Source organism: Muntiacus reevesi, chromosome 18 (genome assembly GCF_963930625.1).
Source record: "Muntiacus reevesi chromosome 18, mMunRee1.1, whole genome shotgun sequence".
NCBI lineage: Eukaryota > Metazoa > Chordata > Mammalia > Artiodactyla > Cervidae > Muntiacus > Muntiacus reevesi.
The window spans coordinates 50,182,095-50,194,971 of NC_089266.1; the positions used below are offsets into that span (position 1 = coordinate 50,182,095).

Here is a 12,877-nt window from a genome sequence, read left to right on the forward strand (position 1 = left end):
TGAAAAGTATTTTATCACTAATGAAAATGTCCTACCTCATACTCTTTATAAAGACCTAGTACTTTACTTCTTGCAAAACCATCCTGGTCAAAGCTGTGATCTGAGGAGAAGATATACCTGTTTCAACTGTGGAATCATTGTACAAAATTTTTGAAACACCACTTGGGATTACTATAAGCTTGTGCCACATCTCTATGTACATTCTCAGTAACTGAAATTTTTAGCCTTGGAGAAAATTAGATTTTGGCAAGAATAAATTATATCTAAGGAAAGGGATGGTATTTTGAGATTGAGTTGGATGATAACACTGGTGGCTCAGATGGTAAAGAATCTGCCTGCAATCCAGGTGACCTGGGTTTGATCCCTCAGTTGGGAAGATTCCCTGGAGAAGGGAATGGCTACCCACTCCAGTGTTTTTGCCTGGAGAACTCCATGGGCAGAGGAGCCTGGTGGGCCACAGGCCATGGGGTCGCAAAGAGTCAGACACGACTGGGTGACTAACATCTTCACTTTCTTTCCTTTGGATAATCACACTAAGATATGAGTAAAAAATGCTGTACTTGGTTCTTCTCCAGTAGTTTACCAATTCTTCTAAAGACAATTTTAAGCATTCAGGAATATATTAATCATAGCAATGTTAAAATATTTTCCTTCTTAAGTTATTATGCACATATTCATACAATTATTCATGTTATTTTTATACAAATGGTTTGCTTTAAGCATTTTGCAACAAAAGCAAATGAAAATTGACTCAGAATAAAATATCAACACATACTCCTTTAAATTATGGATTTTTAAGGTTGAAAGGGATTTGCATGATTTTATAGTATCAAACTACACATTTCACAGATGAAACTAATTCCCCAAAAGGCATGACTTGGCACATTTTAGTGGCAGAGCCAAGAATGGAGCCCAAGTCTCTTGCCTTCCACCTGGCACTTTTCCTACTATCACCCTACCCTTTATCTGTGGATTAAAAACTACGCCAAAGAGGACAAATGATTTCATCCATTCAAAACAATTTATAAATTACCTTCTAATCCAGTGTTTGAAACTTTTTACTGATCACCTAAGAAAAAGATCTAATACTAGATGGGACTGAAGATACCCCAATCTACAGATATGATCTTTAACTGGTAAATTATCCATTTAAATTTCTTTGAATTATGCTCAGAGTTGTAACATCCAATGCTATAGAAACAATTAAGCTGTATGCAATCTAAATGCCATTGAAATGAAAGTAAATATATTCATATATAATAAATCACTGTCCCAAATAAAAAGATACCTGACTTCAGAGAATTTTGACTTGAAAATAATGAAACACATCCACAACTTGAACAACTCATAAAATTTCAATTCAAATCACTCACAAGAAACCTAAATGTCTACTGAATAACAGATGTTTCTTGGAAAAGATCAGTGAATGTATTTTTGGAACGATGTCAGAGAAGAGCTTCTTTTATAACCATTTTTAATCAGAAGTACAACTTCATTCATAAAAACGCAGAGTCAAAATTTACAGAAAGACTTATTACTGAGATACCACAGAACATTTTTCAGCTACTGTTACATGTTTGGGTTTACTTATTAAATTTATATTTGAAGTTTCCTATCTTGGCTGCATAATTGAAACCTTTCAGCTAGAAAAGATCATATTTTCCACAATGGTAATGAAGCTAATCAGAATTGAAAATTTGGAGTCCTTAATTTGCTATCTTATGATTTTATATAAATTTGTTTAAAACTAGGGTTTAATGAGCAAAAAACAATTTCAATCAGAAATGCATGTAGTTTTCTTAATTCTTAATTACTTATAATAGGCAGTTTAATATAGGAATATACTTTTCAAGAAGACTGTGACTTCTAAAAAAAAAAAATCTCAGACTGATCTGAGGTAAAATCTAGAGAAACATGATCCATGGGTGACTGGATTAGATTGCTATTAATTTTTACATATCAATATGAAAACAAATGGATGAAGAGGACTATAAAAACAAATATTCATGTGAAATTTAAAGTGCACTAGGAAACTACATATCTTCCAAACTGATTAATTCAATATAGCATTTAGCAGAGGAAAACTTCTTGAAGGAAATTATCTTTTAAGAAAAAATTTATTAAAACTCAAGAGTAGTAAAACTTGTATTTTTAAACATAATATAGTCTTTGGATTAAAGTGAAAAATATATCTCAAACTAAAAAAGTCCCCAAAAACCATGCTACTTATCCAATATATAAATTATCATTTACAATATAATTGAATATATGCATGAGGCTATGTTTTTATAGCTTGACAGCTAAGTATTATTACCTGACACCAGGGAACACATCTTTATTTTTGGAAGGAGACTGTTTAAAGTTCTTTATATCCATTTCCTGAGTATTGTCCCAGTTCCAATTCATTTATGAGTTGTTTTTACATTACTACCAAGATCATCAACTTTACTTTCTCAAATAGGCATGAGTCTTTTCAACTTTGGTCCTCAGCTTCCATTTCTCTGACTGAATCCACTCCTTTTGTAGTTTTAATTTCAAAAAGATCTTCAATTAAAATGCAGTTTGAACTATTAGTCAATCTATTGTCTCTCTCAGCTCCAGCTAGTTCATTCTTCTCTTCACTTGTATCTACAGGGTCATAAAGTTCAGGTGTAAAGTAGATAGACTCATCTGCTTCTGTTTCAGAAGTTGTATCTGAAGCAGAAGGTTCAGCTTCTTCACTTACTACAGAAAACTGAATTGCTGGATCTTCTGAATTCAGATTAGTAGCATCAACGCTTGCAGATGGAACAATGGTTTCTGATTGAGAGCATGCTCCAAATGATGTGTCTACTGTCGGAGATGAGGACTCATATTGATCAGTGAGTGGCAAAACTGTTTCACATTTCTTTTCTGTTTTGAAAGTGGAAGAAGTAGAGGCACAGTCCTCTGATGACCTAACCACAGGGGTTCCAGTCAGAATTTTACCAGGGAGATACTGTCCCCCCAAATAACTGCCAGACCAGCTAACTCGGTCTGTTTGTTTGCTGAAGGTTGGGCTTGTGGATCTGGAAATCACAATTCTTTCTGCTCCTATTGCCTGGGCAGACTCTTCTAATAATTCTGGATCATCTACAAATATAAGAGCGTAAGAGTGTTAACCTTCTGCTCCTAACATCATAATTGTTACATTAAAAGTGATTTTTGTTAGAAATACTGAAATAACTGTATAGGATACATAATTCAGAGCCCCTAACAAGCAGTAGTAGGACTTCCATTTTAGAATGTAGAGTACAACATGTTAACTCTGAAAGGAATCTTAGGTCTCCGGTGATACCTAGCCCAAGTTATAATGCTGTCTGGTAAACTATCAAATTCCACACCAGGGACCTCAGAAGTGAACAAGAAAAGGAAGGGTAAAAAGGAAAAGAAAGAAGGCTGAGTAAAGGAGGAAAGAGACTGTAAAAATGCCTTAAAAATCCATTAACCAGTGATTGAGAAAAAGTGACCCAGATTAATTCCCTTAAGGTAGCTGACAACAACAACAAAAAAAAAGGAACCTGACAACCACAAAGACTAAGATACTTGATATTTGCTTGAGGTTATAAAATTGGTTGGTTGGTAATCAGACCTGGACTAGAAACTAGGTTTCCTGATTACCAGTATAATGGCCTAGAATTCACTATAACATTTAGTTAGGATACAAGCATATACTATAAAATAAATATTTAAAAACTGATATATTAAACAACTATTATATATTAAATAAAACAATTAAAATGATATCCAATGATCTAGAACACAGTTTAGCAAACTTTTTCTGTAATAGGCCAGACAATAAATATTTTAGACTTTGTGGGTCATATAGTATCTGTTGCAACTACTCAATTATGCTGTTCTAGTGTAACATATACAACCACTTAACTCTGCTCTTGTGTACTATATGTAAGTGACTGTGACTGCATGCCAGTAAACTTTATGAACAAAATCAGAGAGAGGCCAAATTTGGTCCATAGGCCATAATTCGCTAACTCCTGATATATTATACTCTATTTAAACTATATTCTAACTTTTCAAATTATATTCTAATCTAGCATATTCTGATATTTTAAAATGTTATTTTTTTATCATTTGGAATAAATGACTTTCACGTCTCTAAATAAATAATTCATGTAAGACAAGTATCTATAAATTAGGTCAGTTTTTAATATCACCTTTAGAAAAAATTATCACTTGTACAGTTCTTTACAATGTTGTGGTATATATCATCTTATTAGATCTTTACAACCCAACCTGGAGGGACAGGTAGGCAGATATTCCTTCTTCTATTAAGATTCAAAATGTTAAGTGACTTGCTCAGAGGGTCACAGCTAGCGGCAAAGCTTCTTAGTGGAAAACCAGAAAATATGTATAGGCCTCTGACAAAAGTTTGTTCCCATTCCAATACACTATACTATTTCATTATTTTATGATAACATCTTATATGACAAACCAACATATCTAAGGACATTAATCTGTAGCATAACAAGTATCATTTCACTGAATATAATGAGATTTCTCTACTAAATGTAAATGGGTAGAACTTTTCATACTTTTCTCCTTTTTGGAGACGATGCCTCTTGGTAAAGATGGGACTTTCATTTATCATTTTAGGATATGGTAGTTTTAAACACATTTTTGCTTTACCTTCCATAGCATATTCTGGTGATAAATGGCTTGCTGCTTCTAAAAAATAGGTACTATCCTTCGAACAAGCCACTCCAAGTGTAGACTCATTGTCCTGTATAGGTTTTCTGTCTTCTTTGGACATAGCAATGGCCTTTTGGTGCTTTTTGGAAAATTCAGCCAAGGACTCCAGTGCACTCTCAAAGGTTGAATGGTGCTGAATCAACTGTCGAACCCATTTAGAAAGTCCTAAGGCAAAAAGTAAAGCCAGCAAAGAAACTTGGGTTATTCGTGATGATATACTAAGAAAAACAATTAGGTAACTTCTCTGGTGAAGTAATCTACTTTGAATTTAGAGTATATAGAATCGTTCTCAACCATTTTCCTGCCTTTTTACTTTCGTAAGCACAATATGCTCTTGTATCAGTAGCATTTCTCTTTACATGCAGTGATTGTCAACTGGATGGAAGGAAGAGGCAGTAGAAGTAGAATGGAGATAGGGAAATGCATTATTCGTTAATCTGAATAACAGAGGAATAAGGCAAATTTAATTTTATCATTGTTGCTATTGTTCAGTCACGAAGTTGTGTCTGACTCTTTGTGACCCCACGGACTGCAGCATCCCAGGCTTCCCTGTCCTTCACCATCACCCAGAGTTTGCCCCAACTCATGTCTATTGAGTTGGTGATGCCATCCAATCATCTCATCCTCTGTCACCCCTTCTTCTCCTGCCCTCAATCAGGGTCTTTTCCAAAGCGTCGGCTCTTCTCATCAGGTGGCCAAAGTACTGGAGCTTCAGTTTCAGCATCAGTCCTTCCAATGAACATTCAGGATTGACTTCCTTTAGGATTGACTCGTTTGATCTCTGTGTAGTCCAAGAAACTCTCAAGAGTCTTCTCCAGCACCACAATTCGTAGGCATCAATTCTCTGGCGATTAGCCTTTTTGATAGTCCAAGTCTCAAATTCATACATGACTACTGGAAAAACCACACCCTTGACTATATGGATCTTTGTTGGCCAAGTGATGTCTTTGCTTTTTAATACACTATCTAGGTTTGTCATAGTTTTCCTTCCCAGGAGCAAGTGTCTTTCATGTCCCTGGGGCTCCTATCTTTTTGCCTTATCATACTGTTCATGGGGTTCTCGCGGCAAGAATACTGGAGCGGTTTGCTCTTCCCTCCTCCGGTGCACCTACGCTGTGTCAGAACTCTCCATGTGACCCATCTGTCTTGGGTGGCCCTGCACAGCACGGCTCACAGCTTGAGTTACGCAAGCCCCTTTGCCACAACCGGCTGTGATCCATGAAGGGGAATTTTATTACAATTCCCCACAAAAACTGCCTATCTTTTAATTGCAGAGAAAACAGAAGTTGTAAACAACACAATCTCTTATTACAACTTTTAAATTTGATTCCTTGAGCAAAAATAAATTGGAGTTTGATCCCTGGGTTGGGAAGATCCCCTGGAGAAGGGAATGACTACCCACTCCAGTATTCTTGCCTGGAGAATTCCATGGACAGAGGGGCCTGGGAGGCTACAGTCCATCTGGTTGCAAAAAGTTGTACACAACTGAGTGACTAACGCTTTCACTTTGGGCTTCCCTGGTACTCAAATGGTAAAGAATCTGCCTGCAATGCAGAAGACCCACGTTCAATCCCTGGGTGGGGAAAATCCCCTGGAGAAGGGAATGGCAACCCCCTCTGCTATTCTTGGACTTCCCTGGTGACTCATATGGTAAAAGAATGTGCCTGCAATGCAGGAGAGACAGGTTTGATCCCTGGGTCAGGAAGATCTCCTGGAGAAGGGAATGACTATCCACTCCAGTATTCTTGCCTGGAGAATTACATGAACAGGGGAGCCTGGCAAGCTATAGTACTTGGGGTCACAAAAAGTCGGACACAACTGAATCACTTACCCTTTATCACTTTCACAGTCTCAAAGGTTTTTTTTTGGTCTCCCTTCTCCCAATTCCAAATATATTAAACTATTCTGGGTAAAAGGAATAACACCATTTTATGGGTAAATCATGTCCTATATGAATATATATATATTTAATATATAAATAATCAAGTTATAAGGGATAAGATTTGACCCTGTGACATATGAAAACTGCATAAAAATAAGCCATATTAACAGTATAAGGTGTTTTGGACAATGACCCACTTCAGAATGAAATTCAAAAATTTGGACTTTAGAAAATAAATATTCTCTGCTGATGCTGCTAAAACCATAATCATCTTTTGGAGTAGTTTAAAAATTCATTATGGCGTTTTCAGTTGAGAGGAAGACAAGACAGGGCATCAAGCAACTTGAACAATTAGACTTTCATTACAAATACATTCCTTTAGTTTTTCTGTTTAATGAAGACTTTCTATCAATCTATTCTTATGCAAATTGAATTTAAACAAAAATTAGTCATCTAAAGGAATCTGTATGTTGTACTGTTACTGCCTACATAAGATTTCAGTCTTATTCATGAATCTCAGAAAAAAATAAAAATCTTACAGGAAATAATAAAAAATGTTTAATTCAAAAAAAATCTCTCAATGAATCTGAGGTAAAAATTTCAGTTCTAGATTTGAAAAGAAAAGAAATTTAAAATATGTATTTCTTTAAAGTTCTTAATTTTTGTTTGCCTGGGGAAAATAATTATACCAAATAAAAATATGAAAAATTTTCCAATTTAAAAATTTTAGCATTATAATTATCCCTTTCATTTTGACCTTTTTGTGATTAAAAAAAAGCCTTTTCAGTATAAAATGTCAGTTTGCTTTTGAAAACTTGAAAGAATCTGAGCTCCACCTGCTGACTAAACATAAGCGCTTAACATTTGCTTTTGGTTATGACTTGGCCTAAGCTCAATGGCTTGCTCTACAGGGAAAGAGGGGAAAAGATTAATAAAGCAGCATTTCCTGCTTCAATCCAGGTGGATATGTTTTAATATTGAATCAGATATAATGATTAGGTTCTGAAATATAAAAAGTAGAGTAAATATACATAGATAGCTAATCTGAAACAAAAAATTAGCGTCATTTCATTATATTATAGTATGGTACGAAATGTTTAGCTCTAAAGCTAACAATAAAAATGCAAGTACTGCTAACAGTTCTTTAATAACATAGATTCCTGATATTGATTTCAAAGGGATTGTGCTACAGCTGGATGAAAACAATAGGCACACAGTATTTGTTCATTTGAGTGGGGAAAAATGACCATCTACTTCATCTTGCAGTATGCAGTGGTGCATTTTTTTCTTTTTAGAAGATACTAACTCTGATTAATATAAACTCTGTAACAACAGAAGCATTTCTAAACAAACAAACAACAATAAAACAATAAAAACAACAAATAAAAACAATAAAACAACAATAAAACTCAAATAATTCAAAATGAAAGAAGAATCCTATGCAGCCAATGAATTGCTTGTGTGCTTAAATGTAAAAACTTAATATTTCTTGAAAAATTAATTTCTGTGGAACAGTTGTTTTCCCAGACAATGCTAAATAAATTACTCCTATGCTATTGAATCAAAACCACATTCTGATGAAACTGAAGGATCTTAATTGATTAATACTACATTAGAACTAACCAGATTCTTCTCTCTAAAGATCTTTTGTAAACATAGAGGCATTAAAAGGCTAGATTTCCAGGCAATGTGAATTTTTTCATGTTAGATCTAGTAATTCAAATTCTCTATCCAATTCTTTGTCTTTAAAAATAGAAGTCATTAAATAATAAAGCTTGCTACCAACTCTTACTCTAAGCCCAGCTGAGACTCTTACCAGATATGTATCGACTAGGGTTACTCCTGAAGCGGTCATCGACTAGAATAAGAGCCCCCCAATCATTCTTGTGTCGAATACACCTGTTAAAAAATAGGGAGAAAGTAAGATAAATACAACATTGCAAAACAGTTAAACTGCTAATGGGACAGAGAGAAGATTGAGAAATTAATGATGTGTCCTTTAATCAAAGTCATGATTAGGAATAAGGTTTATAGAAACTACTCACTACAATGTACCAGAGTAGGTGTATTTAAAAACACCCTACTTTTGCCAACTACTATACCCAAAAATGCTACATGCATTCCATTTCAAAAATCAAGAAAATTATAAAAATTATTTCCTCCAAATCTTCCTTACATACACAGAATATTTTCTACCTTATATTAGCTGTAGATTTTATGTAGATAACTTTTATTCTGATTTAACAAGTTTTTATCATAAATGAATGTTTGTAAAAAGTAAAAAAAATTTTTGCACCAATTGATATAATCATGCAGTTGTTCTTTTTAAACTGCTAATATGGTGGATTACACTAGCAAAATGTCAGATATTGAGCTTGCCTTTCTTTCATTCCTAAAATAACCACTATGGCTATGGTGCGTTATTCTTTTTATGGATTGTGGGGCTCAAATTGCTAATTGTTTTATTTTAAAAATTATTAAACATTTTAAAATTCAATAGTTCTTTAGCACATTTACAAGGTTCTGCAGCCTATAACACAATCTATTACAGAATATTTTAATCTCACCAAAAAAGAAACCCCACGCCCATTAGTCTCCCCAAATTACTGGGATTATTCCCCCTAACCCGACAACCAGTAATCCACTTTCTGTTCATATGCATGTGTGCACATGCAAAGTGGCTTCAGTCACGTCCAACTCTCTGTGACACCATGAAGTGTAGCCCACAAGGCTCCTCTGTTCAATGTATGCTCCAGGCAGGAATACCGGAGTGGACTGCCATGCCCTCCTCCAGGGGATTTTCCTGACCCAGGGATCAAACCTGTGTCTCTCATCTCCTGCATTGGCAGGTGGGTTCTTTACCACTAGTGCCACCCTGGGAAGCCCTGGATTTATCTGTTTTGGACACTTCATAAACTAGAATCTTATAATATATGGCATTTTGTGTCTGGCTTCTCTCACTTAGCATGCTGTTTTCAAGGTCCTTGTATCATATATTATTCCTGAATAATAGTACATTGCATGGATATACCACATTTGTTTATCTATACATAATGACCATTTTGCATTGTTTCCACTTCTGTCTATTGTGAATAATGCTGCTATATACATTTGTGTACAAGCTTTTATGTAAATACATTTAAAAAAACTTGAGTATAAACTTAGGAACAGAATTGCTAGTTCATATGGAAACTCTGTTTAAATTTTGAGGAACTGCCACATTTTTTTTTCCAATGCAGTCACATAATTTTACATTTCCATTAGCCATGCATGAGACTTCCAATTTCTCCATAGCTTCGTTAATACTTGTTATTGTCCCTCTTTTTCAATATATTTACCTTAAAAGGCATGAAGTGGTACTTCACTCTGGTTTTGATTTACATTTCCTTAATGACTAATGAGCTTGGGCAGGCTCTGGGAGTTGGTGATGGACAGGGAGGCCTGGCGTGCTGCAGTTCATGGGGTTGCAAAGAGTCGGACACAACTGAGCGACTGAACTGAACTGAATGACTAACGATGTTGCACATCTTTTCATGTGCATACTGGTCATGTGTATATTTTTTTTTTGAGAAATATGTATTTAAATTATTGGTCAAAATTAAAATTGCACTGTCTTTTTATTGTTGAACTCTGTAAGAGTTCTTTATATATTCTGGAACTAGATTCTGATCAGACACATGATCTGAAATATTTTAAAAACCTTTGCCTAATCCAAGGTGAAGAAAATCTACATCTTGTTAGCCCTTGATCCATTTTGAGTTAACTTTTCTATACAGTGTGAGGTAGGGGTCTAACTTCATTTTCTTGCATTTGTTACTGTTCAGGCGCTAAGTTGGTCCAACTAGTTACGACCCCATGGATGTAGCATGCCAGGCTTCCCTGTCCTTTAGTATATCCCGGAGTTTGCTCAAATTCATGTCCACTGAGTCAGAGAAGCTATCTAATAATCTTATTCTCCGTCGGCCCCTTCTCCTCCTGTCCTCGATCTTTGCCAGCAGCAGGGTCTTTTCCAGTGAGTTTGTTCTTCCCATCAGATGGCCCATGTATCAGAGCTTCAGCTTCAGTATCAGTCTTTCTAATGAGTATTCAGGGCTGATTTCCTTCAGGGTTGACTGGTTTGATCTCCTTGAAGCTCAAGGGACTCTCAAGAGTCTTCTCCAGCACCACAACTCAAAAGCATCAATTCTTTAGCGCTCAGCCTTCTTTATGGTCCAACTCTCATATCAATACATGACTACTGGAAAAAATGTAGTTTTGACTATATGGATTTTTGTTGGCAAAGCGATGTCTCTGCCTTTTTTTTTTTTTAATTGAAGAATTGCTTTACAGAATTTTGTTGTTTTCTGTCAAACCTCAACATGAATCAGCCATAGGTATACACACATCCCCTCCCTTTTGAACCTCCCTCCCCGTCCCACCCCTCTAGGTTGATACAGAGCCCCTGTTTGAGTTTCCTGAGCCACAGAGCAAATTCCCTGTTGGCTATCTATTTTATATATGGTAATGTAAGCTTCCATGTTACTCTTTCCATACATCTCACCATCTCATCCCCTCTCCCCATGTCCACAAGTCTATTCTCTATGTCTATTTCGGAATTGCTGCCCTGTAAGAAAGTTCTTCAGTACCATTTTTCTAGATTATGTATATATGCATTAGAACACGATATTTATCTTTCTCTTTCTGACTTACTTCACTCTGTACTCTTACTTCACTCTAGGTTCATCCCCCTCATTTGAATTGACTCAAAGGCATTCCTTTTTATGGCTGAGTAATATTCCATTGTGTATACGTACAACTTCTTTATCCATTCATCTGTTGATGGACATTTAGGTTGCTTCCATGTTCTAGTTATTATAAATAGTGCTGCAATGAATAATGTGTCTTCTTCAATTTTGGTTTCCTCAGGGGATATACCTAGGAGTGGGATTGCTGGGTCATATGGTGGCTTTATTCCTAGTTTTTTAAGGAATCTCCATACCATCTTCCATAGTAGCTGTATCAATTTACATTCCCACCAAAAGTGCAAGAGCGTTCCCTTTTCTCCACACCCTCCCCAGCATTTACTGTTTGTAGACTTTTTGATGATGGCCATTCTGACTGGTGTGAGCTGATATCTCACTGTAGTTTTGATTTGCATTTCCCTAATAATGAGCGATGTTGAGCATCTTTCCACATGTTTGTTAGCCATCTGTACGTCTTCTTTGGAGAAATGTCTGTTTAGGTCTTTTCCTAACAGTCTTTTCCTTTCACTTTTTGATTGGGTTGTTTGTTTTTCTGGTATTGAGTTGTATGAGTTGCTTGTATATTTTGGAAATTAATCCTGTCAGTTGTTTCATTTGCTATTATTTTCTCCCATTCTGAGGGTTGTCTTTTCACCACACTTAGTTTCCTTTGCTATGCCAAAGCTTTTTAAATTTAATCAAGTCCCACTTGCTTACTTTTGTTTTATTTCTGTTACTCTAGGAAGTGGATCATAGAGGATTTTGCTTTGATTTATGTCATCAACTGTTCTGCCTATGTTTTCCTCTAAGAAGTTTGTAGTTTCTGGTCTTACATTTAGGTCTTTAATTCATTTTGAGTTTAATCTTTGTGTATGGTGTTAGGAAGTGTTCTAATTTCATTCTTTTACGTGTAGTTGTCCCAGTTTTTCCAACACCATTCATTGAAGACACTGTCTTTGCCCCATTGTATATTCTTGGCTCCTTTGTCAAAAATAAGGTACCCATAGGTGCATGGGTTTATTTCTGGGCTTTCTATCTTGTTCCATTGGTCTATATTTCTGTTTTTGTGCCAGGACCATACTGTCTTGATGACTGTAGCTTTGTAGTATAATCTGAAATCAGGAAGGTTGATTCCTCCAGCTCCATTTTTCTTTCTTAAGACTGCCTTGGCTATTTGGGGTCTTGTGTTTCCATATGAATTGTGAAATTTTTTGTTCTAGTTCTGTGAAAAATGTCATTGGTACTTTGATAGAATCACGCTGAATCTGTAGACTGCATTTGGTAGTAAAGTCATTTTCACAATATTGATTCTTCCTACCCAGGAACATGGAAGATCTCTCCATCTGTTTATGTCATCTTTGACTTCTTTCATTAGGGTCTTAAAATTTTCTGTGCACAGTTCTTTTGTCTCCTTAGGTAAGTTGTTTTCTATTTATTTGATTCTTTTTGTTGCAATGAATGGGACTGATTCCTTAATTCTTCTTTCTGATTTTTCATTGTTAGTAATATAGAAATTCAAGTGATTTCTGTGTATTGATTTTGTACC

At 35.5% G+C, this 12,877-nt stretch overlaps 1 protein-coding gene across 1 annotated transcript in view; it reads right to left on the reverse strand.

Moving 5' to 3' along the window:
• Positions 1-1,033: 1,033 nt before the first annotated feature.
• BRIP1 (BRCA1 interacting helicase 1) overlaps positions 1,034-12,877 on the reverse strand; it is a 191,443-nt gene continuing 179,599 nt past the window's right edge. The window contains exons 18-20 of the mRNA XM_065909282.1: positions 8,427-8,509; positions 4,666-4,893; positions 1,034-3,111 (exon numbers count right to left, since the gene is read on the reverse strand). Coding sequence (XP_065765354.1) covers positions 2,474-3,111; positions 4,666-4,893; positions 8,427-8,509 — 949 coding nt within the window. The 3' untranslated portion in view covers positions 1,034-2,473. The remainder of the gene's footprint in view (positions 3,112-4,665; positions 4,894-8,426; positions 8,510-12,877) is intronic.